We start from the raw sequence: 15766 nt of genomic DNA, 5'->3' as shown, positions 1-15766 counted from the left end.
TCCATATAATTTAATTATTATTATTATTAGTATCATTTTTATCTATCTGTATTTATAATTATGTTTTTCTTTTTGTTTGTGCAATGGCCTGAAATTGAGCACTATAGGACGATTTATTTTGTAAAACTGGAGATAAAACTGGCCCTTGAGATCAAGGAAGTGACGATTACAGAGATTAGGAGAGGTCACTGGAGGAAGAGAGGGAGAGAAGTTTGGCAGAGTCGTTGGGGTTATCAATAGGCTTATTGAGATCACTTGGGATGAGTCTGGGTCCATAGGATAGGAAGAGAGGGAGCCAGATGGCAGATTATAGGGGAATTGAACAGGACCAGGTTGATGTCCTAACATGACCACCATACTGAAAGAATGTATTACCTTTGACCAGTGATGTTGGAAAGATTAGGATACAGTTTGTTTCTAGAAGTCTCTGCATTATTACAGTGAGGCTGATTGCCAGCTATATAATTATAAGGTTCTCTCCGCAGTGAGTTGTCTGTATGTATTTTTGTAATATCCCCGTTCTGTTCCCACTGTAGATGTGCAGCCAGCCAGACGTGAGCCAGCTCCTGAGCAAGATACGGTCACAGTGTATCTGCCATGCCGCTCTGGTGTTACAGGGGGCGCTCACTCAGCCAAGGTAAGCGCCAGAAGGTGGCCAAGCTGTAATACTGGGGCTGCCCATTCGCCTCCTTGTGACCACTTGTTGGTGCACTAATTTGGCACCCACTGCAGCTCTGTTATGTACAGTAATACCTGCCCTCTATTACGGACAGCTGAAGCTTCACCCACATACTTAGCACATGGTCTAGACGGGTCTCGTACAGTACGCAGTCATTTAAACTGCTATCATGATTGTGTTTATGAATAAACCAATCCACCTAGTGTAGCAAGTTTACCAAGATGTCACTCACTCTGTGTCTGCTCTGCTAGGGAAGTACCGCCCTCCTAAAGAGGAGTGAGGGAGCATGGTGGACCTACTTAGGGTATAAACACCCCAGTTATTTCATGTGTATCATACAGCCTTTTATATAGCCATGTCAGTGGCTTTTACTTGAGCTGGATACATTCAGCTATATAGTGATTTCTGCTCTTGTATCTCCTCTCCAGGTCTGTACAGCAGCAGTCTCTCCTGGTGCCATACATGCTCTGTAGGAACCTGCCGTTTGGTTTCATCCAGGAACTAGTGAGGACGACATATCAAGACGAGGAGGTGTTTAAACAGGTGAAATAAGACCCTTTTACTGTCTGTTACAGAACTAATTCTATACAGTTATTTGTCTGTCTCTGATCACTTACTGTCCCATTACACACAATACAAGAGGCTACGTGTTACATTTGTACATTAATGTTTCTGTCTTTCTCGCAGATCTTTATTCCTATTCTTCAAGGCTTGGCTCTGGCTGCTAAAGAGTGTTCTCTGGACAGTGATAACTTCAAATACCCCCTAATGGTAAGGACCCTGCACCTACAGCTGCATTGTACACATGGACGGCTGACCTCAAGGTGACGCGTTCACACACCAAGGCTGGAGTTAATATGAAGTCTTCAGCCTCGCTGTGACATTTCACTGCATTCCTTTATTTATCTTCATGGCAGCGGTGATGCAGTAAATGCCGCAGTCTGACTGTGTCGGATCAAACAGGAAACGTGCTCCGGCTGTTGATGTCATTTGCAGTTATTTGTTTTCAGTCTCATCTGTGTTTGATTCCACCATTATTATAATATAGGAGACTATCAGCCAAGTCACTTAAGGACGTTTATTATGTTGACATTATATCCTGTGTGTATATCTGATGCACCACAACCCAATCTTCTGGGTTTTTCCCCTAAGCCTCCGACTTATACTATAGTGTGTACTTATCCCGCTGACTGTATAAGTTTGTTGACTTGCATCACCAGGCAGCTGTTTTATCGATGCCCAGTGCACTTCCCAGAGCCACACAGTAGATCAGTAGTGGCAAACCTGTGAAACTACAAACCCCAGCATGCTTTGCCAGCTATCGGCTAGTTATCTACTGGCAAAGCATGCTGGGGCTTGTAGTTTCACAACACCTGGAATGTCACAGGTTAGCCATCACTGCAGTAGATTATGTTGGTCTTGCAGTTGTACATGAGATGATATGAGGGGGAGCGGATGAGAGGTTTTATGCATGAGATTGGAAATATAAGTGGTACAGGAGTTATGGAGGGTGTGTAGGCAAGGCCTGGCAATTTTTTTTCTTTTATTTTGAAGTTTATGGGAAGCCAATTAAGAGTAGTCCGCAATGTCTTGTACGCTAAATGCTCCTGTTGGGTTAAGCAGGGAGTTAAGTTAGTTTAATAAGATCCCACTAACACCATGACCACGGACCCACGATAATGATGCTTTGTAACAGATTGTACGGCATACCTGCAAGTGATTCTTCATTTACTGTCTCTGCAGGCATTAGGTGAGCTCTGCGAGATTAAGTTTGGAAAGACTCACCCTGTCTGCTGCTTGGTAAGTTATATTACTGCTTATAGTAATGACCGTTGCTATGTACACGTTACACCATGTGATTGCTGGTCCTGTGTACACGTGGGAGGACTGTGTGTTGGTGGCACTACCCAGGATTTGTGTACTCCAAGCACTGGCATACATGTGTTAGGGTGACACCACACACATATTCTTTATGTACGTAAACATTTGCCTTATTTCCATATATTGTGTCCATCTTAGATTGCCTCTTTGCCGCTCTGGTTGCCCAAACCCCTGAGTCCTGCCAGCGGCCGGGAGCTGCAGCGCCTCTCTTACCTCGGCTCTTTCTTCAGCCTCTCCGTGTTTGCCGAGGATGATGTAAGTCTCCAGTAATCTGCTGTGGTCTTTACTCCGACAGAAGAATGAGTACAGGGTGCACATATCGTTGTCAGTCTTCATTTTATTTTAGAAGTTCTTTCTTGAAAATAGATTTATTAACAAAGTTTGCAAATAACCACAAAAACTCTAATTTCAAATAAAAGATAAAAAAAACCCTCTTAATTTATTATAGATAAAAAAAAACACCCTCCCATAAAGGGGAGATTTGTGACGTTCCGGAGCTATTATGCCATAGACAGTTTCTCCCATCTCTACCATGTTATCCTCCCTAACAAGTGCCCTTCTCGCATCAATGAATGGCCGGTTGTAGCCAAATTCACAGCTGCGCCGTATTCTCACCATTTCTTAGTGATGGACTTGACTGTGCCTTGATTTGGTGGTTTTACGTAACCTTTTTTCTGATTTGATTAGAATGTTCATTGATCTTCACGATGAAGCTCTTTTTTCTGGAAATGTGCCAGTTAACTTTGGGAGCTCTCAGACTGGTGAATTTTAGTCTTAAATTAATTGAAGCTTTTTTAATTGTACGCAGGTGGAATCCACTAAATTTTGTGACATCTGAAGGCAATTGCTTGCTCCAGGATTGGTGTTTTTTTGGGAGGGGGGGGGGGGGATTTTATTTTGTAATCCATTCTTCAAAGGTTGTTTTTGATATATTTCACATTGTGTTGGTCGGTAATAGGATAACCCATTTTGGCTCCATGCTACAAGAAAATAAAATTTGAATTAGCAAGATCTAGTGTAATTTTCTAGTGTATTTTGATTATGTATGTACCCCTGTGTCTCTATTTACAGAATAAAGTTGTCGAAAAATACTTTTCTGGTCCTACTATTACACTAGAAAATACCCGTGTGGTCAGCCAGTCGCTACAGCATTACTTGGAGTCTGCTCGGGTGAGTATTATAAGCTAGAAGAATAATTAGCCGTTGGGGCAGCACAGTGGTTAGTATTGCTGCCTCACAGCACTGGGCACTGTCTGTATGGAGTTTGTATGTTCTCTCCGGGTTTTCATGGGTTTACTCCAGGTGCTCCAGTTTCCTTCTACAGTCCCAAACTGTGTGTGTGGTAGGGCCTTGGACAGTAAGCGCCAATAGGCATGGACTGATTACATGTAATATGATTGGCACAATTTGATGGGTAACCTAATATAGTTCAGGGGCTGCATTATGCAGCCTTCTAACCTTTTTAAAGGGCCATACGTTATACATAATCTAAGTAGTAATTTAATACGAGACATTTGATCAAAGACAGATACACCTATCTGTAATCACATATCGGGCACTTTATGCAAGTGTTAAACGAACACATCTGACTATAAAGCAGGCTGCTCTAGGGTCAGTTGTTGCCCATTATCACTATACAATGTCATGTTAAAATAAAACATGATCCGGTAAAGTTATAGTTTGGTAATTCTCAGTATGCATTTAAACTGTTGCACAGTTTAGCCACTGGAGGGCAGTATTTCACTATGAATGAGATTTCCTGATATCTGCGAGTTATACCGGGTGACCAGTATAGGAGCTCACTAAGTGTTGGAGAACTATTATTAATTTTAATAGCAGTTACATCCTGGTTCTAGTAAGACACAATCATGGGCTTCTGCTGCAGAGCATAAGACCATGATGGACCATTCTCAGCTGAACTAACACACTCGGAGGGTTTTATCGAAGCGTAGGGACAAAAGACAGTATTTTTATATACGGTATATTTTCTTGCATACAACAGAAATGATGAGAAAGTGAGGTTAGAGTTCCCAGTAAGTGGAAAGGATACAGAATATTCCTGTACCAGTTCCAGGAAGCCCTATGTACTGTCTGTACTCATTATCCGTGTTTACTGATTAGTGCCGCTGCGCAGACTTTAATTCAGATACAGAACGGCTACTTTGTTACTCTGCCATTTAAGTTGGGTCGTTACGTGATGCACACATTGGGCCAGTGTGTGTGTTTTTATGAACAAACCATGTGTTCTGTAAAACATTCTTTCCTATATGTTACATGCATGGAAAATGCCGCCTTGTTACAGCGCTCTGTCCCCGGGTTAATGTGTGCGTGTGAGAGACCAGATATCACCACTGGCATTGCTGAAATGTACATTTACCCACAGCGACCAATCGCACGTCAGCTTTCATTGTCTACCTTGCTCTAGATGCATAAGAGCTAATGTCTGATTGGTTGTTGTGGGCTACTGCTATATCCACCTTTGATCATTGTTCCTGAATAACATTCACTGGTAACTAAGCTTATTATATATGTGTGTGATGCACCACGTACTGTAAATGATAAGTCTATTAGAAGAGTTCAGGGACTATATAGGTGGCTGAATGCCGTTATATAGGTTTTGAGAATAGAACATGACTCTTAAAGGCTGTAATAACAGGAAACACGTTTTCCTAAGAAACTAAATTGGTGTCGTCGGAACTCCCATGTTTATACAGATATTATTTACAGGCGTTTATGTACTATCACTTGTGCATTATAATAGTAATGGAAAAGTATGTGCTGTTTCTTTTATATTATGTAAATAAGATGACATTTCAATCACTTAAAATTCTGTATCTTGGTTTTATATGTGCATTAAAGGATAATTCTGGCCAAAACATCATTACGGTCTGATAAAGGGTTGAGTGTCCATGCCTCTAATCGTGACCATTGGTATAAATAGACGGAGCTTTGACAACACCTCTCCTCTCTCTTTAACAATAGTAAGAAGAGGGCAGCATTATTGGTGCTATTGAAGCATTTCGGAAGGAGGATCATAAATAAATGACCATTATTTTATAATCTTAATGAACCATTGCTAAATCTTAATCCTAGAATCTTAGATGAATGACATCAATATGGATATCTTGTATTTTTCAGCAAGAATTGTTTAAGATTCTGCATAGTATCCTGCTGAACGGAGAGACCAGAGAATCAGCGCTGAATTACATGGCTGCTCTAGTGACTGGTAACATGAAGAAGGCCCAGATGCAGGTACGGTCCGTCCCACCGCCCCCTCCCTCCTAGTGCAGGGCACCGCTCATAGATCTGTTTCTTTGTCACCTTCAGACAGACGACCGGCTGGTGTCAACGGACGGCTTCATGCTAAACTTCCTGTGGGTGTTGCAGCAGCTCAGCACCAAGATCAAGCTGGAGACGGTGGACCCCATGTATATATTCCACCCTAAATGTCGCATAGCGTTGGCCAACGATGAGACCCGTATCAAAGCCACCATGGAGGAGGTCACCAGCTGGATGTCAGAGCTGAGTACGTGTCATTTCCTTCTGCTTAGTGCTCCATAGTTAGGTTTGATGAACTGGTTTATTGTAATCTAGGGGGTTATTGTATACAGCCTGGGGAGCAGAAGGTGGAGGTAAATTGTCCAGAAATGATAGATGAGATTCATATTCTATGTTTATAGGATATAGGGGTCTATTTAAGATTTTTCCGGTTATTGACCCGATAAGTAACACAATCATCGCAACGTTGACAGATGACTATTAGTAAATTGCCCAAGAAAGTCATGTCTGCACAGGGCCTCCGATAGGAGGCTGTCCCAGCGATTACTGTTTGTCTGGTTCTGACACAGACTCTTTAATGATCATGTGACCTAGTGTCACCCATGCGTAGATCTATTTGCGGTACATAGATCTCTCTTCTGTAAAGCTCTCCCATAGGACTGAATGGCCATCAGTGAAGTAATTGGTAGCATTACCAGACTATTCTATAAAACATTGTTTCATTGTCTGCAGAGTGTGCAAACTCTTAAAGATTGTGCTAGGACATAGAAATACAATATTTAACAAACGAAAACTTTTAAAACTTTATTAAAAATGTATGTTATACATGGGGCGTACGTCCCCATATGTGTTTACGTATTGTCATTAGCTATGTTTTCAGTGTTGTTAGTCTTAGCCTTTCCTACTCCCCACCCAATTTTTTTCCCTCTACTTCCTTTCCTCATTTCTGATCCTTTTCCCCCTCCCCGCTTTCCACAGATATAACTCGTACACCAAATGGGGAAACAATCCTTTTATATTCATATTTTTCCAACGTATAGTGATGTTTGTATTCGTCTTTATGTTTCCTCACTAAATAAAGGATTTTAAAAAAATTTAAATGTATGTTATTGCTATTAAATCATTTCTAGGTCAGGATCCATCGTCATTTTCTGAGCCCAAGTTTCCTACGGAGTGCTTCTTCCTAACGTTACACGCTCATCACCTCGCCATCTTACCCAGCTGCCGACGCTATATCCGAAGGCTACGAGCTATTCGGGAACTGAACAGGTGAGTGCCGCTCGCCTGAGATTACACCTATCTTTCCCCATTAATCTCACACTTATTACTACACAGTGTTGTCTTACCTTTCCATTAATGTCCACGTCTAAGGCCTGGGAGGAGGTTCAAGCATGAAACCCAAAGAGATATTGTGTCTAGTGTCTGGTTTTAATAGAAAAGATGGCAGTGAGAACGGAGTTAATGGTTTAGTTTTTACTTATCCAACATAGATGGGAAATTCCCTTCACTAATCAGTAAAACGCGTGTGTGTGTAATTTGTGTGGCGTCAGACAGGCACTGTGTACACCAGCAGCTTTTCAGATAATTGTTAGCTTTCATAGCGCTCCAATAGCTCCATACTGACACATAGAGGAGAATAGAGATTATCGTTACCCGTCCGCTTCAATGTGTCGGCACGGAGCGATTGAGCGCTATAAGCGATGGCACTTTTCCAGCCGGGAGAGCGCTAGTCTGACACTACTATAAAAGAAAGCTCTTTACTGTACACTTCTACTTACCTGGCTTCTGGCTATAGGGGGCGCTAGTTATCTTTCTGTATCACTGAAGCCTGACTCAGATCTCGGTCGGGGCTGGGAGGTCATTCATCCCCCAGTCATCCTACAGCCACATTGGGGAATACTAGGACCTAACCATCCACCGCAGTGCTATTGACCCTTCACAGTTTCCATGTCTTATGGGATTGTTGCTTTCTCTTTAAGTTCTGTCGTGTCTTTCAGTTAGATACTTTATGTTGGCATTGTTCTATCACACAGTGTGTAGGTTATGGTTTGATGTTACTAGGGGGAGTAGTTTGCAGCATACAGCTGTGTGAGTGCACTCGCACAGCTTGCTGTGTTTAGCTACACAACTGTTGAGTCTGACGCCCCCTTATCCCATTTCCTCTCCTAATGGCAGGACGGTGGAAGAGCTGAAGAACAACGAGAGTCAGTGGAAGGATTCCCCGCTGTCCGCCAGGCACAGAGAGATGCTGAAACGGTGTAAAACACAACTTAAGGTCAGATCCCCGTTCTCCACAGAGTATTGTGTATCACTAACCGACTCACTGCTCAGCCTTAGAATAGCTCTGTACAAGACAGGGGCCTGGTGTGTCCTCTGATCTGGTGCTTATCATATCTGTGGTTTACAGTGGACAAGGGGATGGGTCTTCTAATCTAGACTTGACGTATGACCTGTGCTGCTTTATAACCCTAATACATGTGTCTACCCATTCACTCTCCAGAAACTAGTGCGCTGCAAGGCCTGCGCCGACGCCGGTCTGCTGGATGAAAACTTCCTCCGAAAATGCCTCAATTTCTATGGAATGGTTATACAGCTGCTATTACGCTTGATGGATCCTGCTTACCCAAGGTAAGCGCTGCGTGGCTTCAGGTGGTGGGAGCCTATTGGTATACACAGCTACTTGTGTGTGTGTACAGCGTTAGTGCGGTCACACTCAATGGTTCATTGCTATAGTTACATTCCAAAGGCAGCTGATCCTGTTGTTCACTACTTATGGGTTTATATAGCTGAAGGAATGTTACTCACATTTTGTTTCTGCTTTAGTCCTAAAAGACCCATTAGTCGGGGATAGAGATGTCCCAACACACTTCATAACCAAGAGCACTCTCTCTATTCTTGTGCCCTCGACAGAACCCTGCTTTGTTGTCTTTCATTTTTGTTTTTCTTCCTTACAATCCTCTAGCTGACCCGCGTGTTCTAAAGGTTAATAAACGCAGGTTCAGAATGACATATTGGCACATTCATTTCCCTTAACATGTAAATTTGAATGTGTCACCAGGTTTCCTTTTTATCTGCTATTACAATTGATTTAACAAACCATTTCAAAGCATACGCTGACTGTTTAGCAGAGGATTCCTGTCCCTATATAATGTGTTTATCGATCTTCTCTCTCTCTCTCTCTCTCCGATAGTATGACGCTGCCTTTAAACCCCGACATTCCCAAGATCTTTGCTGCACTGCCTGAGTTTTATGTAGAAGATGTAGCTGAATTTTTGTTTTTTATCGTGCAGTAAGTACGCTGATTTACTCAGAGGTTACATGTGCGGTGTTGTGTGGAAAGAATGTATTTGTATAGATCATATGTACTTGTGGGTTGAGGGAGAAAAAAAAAAACCTCCCGTGTATGTTTACCTCTCCATCAGCCTATCGTGTTGTATAAAACTATTCTATTTCATGAGTAATGAAAGTTTCACCAGTGCAGCAGAATAGTGTGAGTTACAGGTGAATATTTCCAGGTGTAAGTAGGACAAATCCTGGACATCCATAATCTATCTATGGTCTATAATGAGTCGACACAATGAGTCTATGGATAAGGCGTCTGCACAGGGGACTTTAAAAAGTCTGTATATAACGGAGAATAGTTATAAATATAACAAAAAGTAGCAATCCGTTATTTTTTTCTAGAGGGTCCTCGTCTGGTAGGACATTCACATATGTAGTGCAATGCTCAGACAAGTGTTGACTTTCTCTATTTAAAGCCTCCTGTGCCTTCTGTTTGAGCCTATACTGTGGCAAATTTGCGTTCTACTTTAGAGAGATGGGTGACATGTGGCCCCCGAGCCTTCACTTGCGGCCCCCAGCTCATTCCTGCTTTGTTTGTTGTAACCAGTAACACTTGTATAAAAGACCTGCTGACAGGTTATTACAGATAGGTGTTTGTTTGTTTTTTTTTTATTATTATTTTGTGGTTTTTTTAAACTTTATTTGTTACAAGAAGAAACGGCATGGAAAAGTACAAACTGCAAATAAAGCAGACTATTTTAAGGCAACAAGATGTCTTTTATTTTAAATTTTTATGCTAGAAGGGAGGGGTAAGAGAGACAAGGGACAGGGGGGGGGGGTTATGGAGGGGGGAGGGTGTGGGGATTAGGCAGAAGGACAGGCACGTAGGTGTCTCTTTTTTTTTTTTTTATTAAATGTATTGGTTTTTACCTTCTTACGGAGATGAAGGGTAATGTTCAAGGGGCGCAGCGTACGACCACCCCAGTGTATTGGGTTGCCTATTGCTGTATTACAGGGTACATCATCTGGCCTAGTATATGGGGGTTGTGCTGCTTTTTTGTCTTAATGAATTTTCACTTTTCATTATACTGCAAGACAAAACCAATATTATCCTCCTTTAATTATTAATTCCCTATAATCCCTGTACCTCCCCCAGGCTGGGAGATAGAAGGAGAACTGGGCGCTGTGCTCAGCTGTTACTGGAACACAGCAGCAGATCAGTGATTCTACAGCAATACGACGTCCGTTCTGTGACATTGGTACACTATAGGCCTATACGTGAACGTAGTGCCAACTGTTCATGTTTTTGTGTTGGTTTTGGCAGAACCAAGCTGGTGTTTTGGATTTCACTCCCAAAAAATGTAAAATTGATTGAAAAATCCTTGAAAACCCCAGAAACAAACTCATGACCTTTCTTACATTTTTTTTTTGTTCCTATTTGTCCCCAGTGTTTCTCCATTACACACCGCTTTGTGGGTGTTATATAGTTACACAGTATCTACATTTGTAACATCTTTTTCTATATAATCATTTCCTGTTTTTCCCTCATCTATTGTCATCACAAATGTCTCAGTATTCAGCATTATATATGCTCAGTTATTTCAAACCACCTCATCATACAGTATATTAAGGTAATGACATTGTGCTGAACCACTAAACATACACTGAATGAAATCTGGTGTACCCCTGATACAATCTGGGGGTATCACATGACAGATCCATCCCCAGCCGTATACACCGCACCACGGAAACCGTACAAATAGATGGGTAATACAAACACACACATTACCTCCCTTGTTTAATCCACTCTACTTCAAAACATAGAAGACACAAATGTTTCTTCATAATAGGCCTTTACATAACTTTGTTGTCCATTATGTAGATGCTTTAATTATAGATTTTGTTAATGTTGATCCTTGCTCAGTGTGTCCTTGTTCCCCTCCTAGATACGCTCCTCAGGTTCTTTTCGAGTCCTGCACACAGGATGTTGCGACGTTCTTGGTGGTACTGCTATGCAACCAGAACTATATCCGAAACCCCTACCTTGTGGCCAAACTGGTAGAAGTTATGTTCGTAACCAACCCAGCCATCCAGCACCGGACTCAGAAGTTCTTTGAAATGATCGAAGGCCACCCTTTGTCAACCAAACTCCTTGTGCCCTCCCTGATGAAGTTTTACACAGGTAAGGCGAGATGTATCCATTATTCGCCACGATTTGTTCTGTCCTCTGATCTCCCCGTTGTTGAAATCATTTGGTTCATTTTACAACTGGTCAACTTTCTAAAGGCAAGTTTAGGAAACCTGCGGAGAGAAGTTGAGGACTTAAAGGTCCTCAACAGCTGTAGAGCCCTAAATTACCCATCTGAGTGTTCTCTTTTATGGCAGACCGGTCAGATAAGTGCCTGAAATAATCTGCAGCCACCTCTATGTTCCAGCACATATTCAATCTTTTATTTTCTTCCTCTCCAGTCTTTTTCCATCCTCTAGTTTTTAACTTGCAGCAAATGCTTGCCCATCTGGCTGTTTAAAAGTGGAGCCGCGACATAGATTTGCTTTTCTCTACCTTTTAAATTGCTAAAATATCGGTAAAATATGTACACACATTCCAACAGTAAGGCCTATGCAATAGCTTCTCCTGAAAGAGGAGGTGTTTGGGAAGCAATAGATTATTTCACAAGGACACAAATTCTAACAGTTGACTTGCTCAGATTATTTTTCAAAGAGTTTGTTGCCTTTTGCAGAAACTAATTAAATTCTATAACAAAGCAAAAATGTAGCTTTTTAAATATACTTTGAAAAAAAATGAATGAGTGAGCTGCAAGCTGTTCCCTCTGTAGCTAACGGGTAAGAATGTGAGCTCTGTGTGCGTGCTATGACCTTGTGTTCATGAGGACAACCCTGCCATGTCTTCTGCAAGAGCGATTCCTCCCATTAGTTCTGCTTTGTCGACTTGAGCAAAATCTGATTTTCTCTGGTTTCCTCTCGGCCTCCAGCTCATCCGCAGCTGTAGCTGACTGGCTTCTGTTTATGAGCAGCCTAGGACTGACAACTTGTTTCATGCAGTGAAATCTTTCCTCTTTCCAGATGTTGAGCACACTGGTGCTACCAGCGAGTTCTATGACAAGTTCACCATTCGCTATCACATAAGCACCATCTTCAAAAGCCTTTGGCAGAATCCAGGTCATCATGGCACTTTTATGGAAGAATTCAAGTGAGTGTCACTGTGCAAACAGCTATCGTCTGCTGTAAATTAAACCTCTTCTATAAAAGAAGCACTAAAGTTAATTTTATACATGCTATATACATTGTCTCTAATCTTATAAAAGCTATATCAGTTTAGTGCTCCCTTCACAGAAACACTTAAAAGACGGGGACCTGTTGTCTGCACGCAGTAGAATATTTCTGTTGTGTGTCGTACTATAAATTTACTACAAGACAGATGCACCACTACATAACTAATATTGATGAGGCATGACTTGTGTTCATGAGACGCTGGTTCCTGGTGATTTCATAAGCTCCATTCTCCGGACGATATCTCATCTCACAGAATAGCCACATCCACAGTGTGGAAGTGACAGGTCAACTTTAAAGAGATTCTGACACTAACATATTGAACAAATGAACAGACAGCATATAGATAAGTGTTTCTATTTCACTGTTTGTTGCCAAACTGTTTAGTTTGTTATCTGTGCTAATTATCCTGCGGGTTCTGGATGCGGTAACCACAGATATTATATAGGAAATCATTGCCCTGTCTCTGCCCATAATTCCTTACGTTGGACTTATGAGAGGATCCTGGATTACATGATGCACAACTGCATATAGGTGGCAAAAGTTAAGTTTCCTAATTTTATGCATTGGTTTATTTCTACAGCTATATAATGGACCCTTTATGTGTTTCTATCTTTAATGGTTGAGAGTATTGTGTATAATTCAGGATGTTGACATTGAAGTGTTTGTCTTTGCAGCTCGGGGAAGCAGTTTGTGCGCTATATAAACATGCTGATTAACGACACCACGTTCCTGCTGGATGAGAGCTTGGAGTCCCTGAAACGCATCCATGAGATGCAGGAGGAGATGAGGAACAAGGAGCACTGGGATCAGCTGCCTCGGGTCAGAGCTCAGTCCAACATTTGAAGCCGAGGCAGCCATGTTGTGACCTGGACCAATACTCATAATGCAGCCCATTTATCAACTTCCTGTGATGTCACTGTTTCCAAGTGAATTGATTGGCTGCATTCTTATGGATTTTGGTCCAGCCCAAAAAATGGCTGCTTTCAATATGTGTAGGAAATGGGGTGAACTTAAAATCCCATAGTCCACAGGTGTCACATCTTAATATAATTGCCTTTTCTGATAGAGAGGAGGAGGGCTGCAAGTATTAACTTGTGAATAGAGGACTGCCCTGCGATAGGCTTAAATAGTATTTTATTATTCTGTTGTCTTATTACATCACCATATTACACGCTGCTGTAGATTGAGGGGATGGCGATATAGAACAGAAGGTAAAGATGGTCTTTTATTGTATATCTATTGTGCTAGACAGTTTTGTATCTGTCCGAGTGAACGCTGTATGCTAAATAATGGTTCATTTAATAACAAGGTGCAATTAGTGCCGATGTGCTGTATCCTATAGCACTTATTGTCTTTTGTAAGTCTTGCTTCTGTACGAAGAAGGGCAACTAAAATGGTGCATGGTCTACAGCGGAAAAGGGAAACGGGGGACATGATAGAAACTTTCAAATATATCAAGGGAATAACAAGGTACATGAGGGAAACATTCCTCAAAGGAAGAGAAGTATTAGAACACGAGGACATGTACTGACACTGGGGGAAAGAGAAGTATTAGAACACGAGGACATGTACTGACACTGGGGGGAAGAGAAGTATTCGAACACGAGGACATGTACTGACACTGGGGGAAAGAGAAGTATTCGAACACGAAGACATGCACTGACACTGGGGGGGAAGAGAACTATTAGAACACGAGGACATGTACTGACACTGGGGGGGAAGAGAAGTATTAGAACATGAGGACATGCACTGACACTGGGGGGGGGGGGGGAGAGAAGTATTAGAACACGAGGACATGCACTGACACTGGAGGGAAGAGAAGTATTAGAACACGAGGACATGCACTGACACTGGGGGGGAAGAGAAGTATTAGAACACGAGGACATGCACTGACACTGGAGGGAAGAGAAGTATTAGAACACGAGGACATGTACTGACACTGGGGGGAAGAGAAGTATTAGAACACGAGGACATGCACTGACACTGGGGGGGAAGAGAAGTATTAGAACACGAGGACATGCACTGACACTGGGGGGAAGAGAAGTATTAGAACACGAGGACATGTACTGACACTGGGGGGAAGAGAAGTATTAGAACACGAGGACATGTACTGACACTGGGGGGAAGAGAAGTATTAGAACACGAGGACATGCACTGACACTGGGGGGGAAGAGAAGTATTAGAACACGAGGACATGTACTGACACTGGAGGGAAGAGAAGTATTAGAACACGAGGACATGTACTGACACTGGGGGGAAGAGAAGTATTAGAACACGAGGACATGTACTGACACTGGAGGGAAGAGAAGTATTAGAACACGAGGACATGTACTGACACTGGGGGGAAGTAGCTTCAGAGGAAATGTGAGGAAACATAACTTCACAGAAAGGGTAGTGGGTAACTGGAATAGCCTCCTATCAGAGGTGGTAGAGGCTGATACAGTAGATCAGCTTAAACACGCTTGAGATAGACATAAGGATATCCTTACAAAGTACTAAGGATCAAATAGGGTTTGAGGTTAACCTAGGTTAAAAATATGGGCAGACTAGATGGGCCAAGTGGTTCTTATCTGCCGTCAATTTCTATCCTGGCACTAGGTGGATAAAAGAAATCCTATCGGGTTGGCTGCTATTATTACAACGTTAAAGTCAGATCTTAAGCCAATGCCTCTGTCTCACTTGCTGCCCTTTAGGTGTAGGAGAGTATATAGCAGCCGCTTTCTTATGGTCTCTGTACGGGGACCATCATCTGCTGCACACTGCAGTCGTAACATCTTACTGAGGGTTGCTTGTACCTGAAACCTCATTGTTCTCTGACAATGTATGAAGTACAGACCGTCAGTCGCCCCTACAGGCTCTAGAAGTTTGGGTTTTACGTGATCCTTACATTCTTGTGGCTTCTTTCTTTGCAGGATCAGCAGCAAACACGGCAGTCCCAGCTTGCCCAGGATGAGCGCGTCTCCCGTTCCTATCTGGCTTTAGCGACCGAAACCGTTGACATGTTCCACATTCTTACCAAGCAAGTGCAGAAGCCGTTCCTGAGACCTGTGAGTATATTGGGCACCCGGTGTTCTGGTAGAGGCTCCCCTGGAATCTTCTCTTCATCTTACCGTTGTCTTGCTTGCCTCTTGTGCAGGAGCTGGGCCCCCGTTTAGCTGCCATGCTAAACTTCAACCTGCAGCAGTTATGTGGACCAAAGTGTCGAGACCTGAAGGTGGAGAACCCGGAGAAGTACGGGTTTGAACCAAAGAAGCTCTTGGATCAGCTCACGGATATCTACCTGCATTTAGACTGTGCCCGGTTCGCAAAGGCCATAGCGGATGACCAGGTGTGTGTGATATTTTCTCTCTA

At 42.4% G+C, this 15766-nt stretch overlaps 1 protein-coding gene across 2 annotated transcripts in view; it reads left to right on the top strand.

Moving 5' to 3' along the window:
* Nucleotides 1–15766, top strand: part of UBE4B (ubiquitination factor E4B) — a 48958-nt gene that overhangs the window by 29934 nt on the left and 3258 nt on the right. For both annotated transcript variants that reach the window (XM_075190258.1, XM_075190259.1), the window contains 17 exons: nucleotides 537–637; nucleotides 1108–1222; nucleotides 1367–1450; nucleotides 2423–2479; nucleotides 2699–2815; nucleotides 3632–3730; nucleotides 5699–5812; nucleotides 5888–6086; nucleotides 6970–7108; nucleotides 8015–8114; nucleotides 8340–8467; nucleotides 9030–9128; nucleotides 11068–11303; nucleotides 12206–12332; nucleotides 13090–13234; nucleotides 15328–15462; nucleotides 15552–15743. In XM_075190258.1, the coding sequence (XP_075046359.1) occupies nucleotides 537–637; nucleotides 1108–1222; nucleotides 1367–1450; nucleotides 2423–2479; nucleotides 2699–2815; nucleotides 3632–3730; nucleotides 5699–5812; nucleotides 5888–6086; nucleotides 6970–7108; nucleotides 8015–8114; nucleotides 8340–8467; nucleotides 9030–9128; nucleotides 11068–11303; nucleotides 12206–12332; nucleotides 13090–13234; nucleotides 15328–15462; nucleotides 15552–15743 (2187 nt within the window). The remainder of the gene's footprint in view (nucleotides 1–536; nucleotides 638–1107; nucleotides 1223–1366; nucleotides 1451–2422; nucleotides 2480–2698; nucleotides 2816–3631; nucleotides 3731–5698; nucleotides 5813–5887; nucleotides 6087–6969; nucleotides 7109–8014; nucleotides 8115–8339; nucleotides 8468–9029; nucleotides 9129–11067; nucleotides 11304–12205; nucleotides 12333–13089; nucleotides 13235–15327; nucleotides 15463–15551; nucleotides 15744–15766) is intronic.

The sequence above is a fragment of the Mixophyes fleayi genome, chromosome 11 (assembly GCF_038048845.1).
Source record: "Mixophyes fleayi isolate aMixFle1 chromosome 11, aMixFle1.hap1, whole genome shotgun sequence".
Classification (NCBI taxonomy): Eukaryota; Metazoa; Chordata; class Amphibia; order Anura; family Limnodynastidae; genus Mixophyes; species Mixophyes fleayi.
Note: the sequence above shows the minus strand (reverse complement) of the source record. Positions and strands in the feature narration are given on the sequence as shown.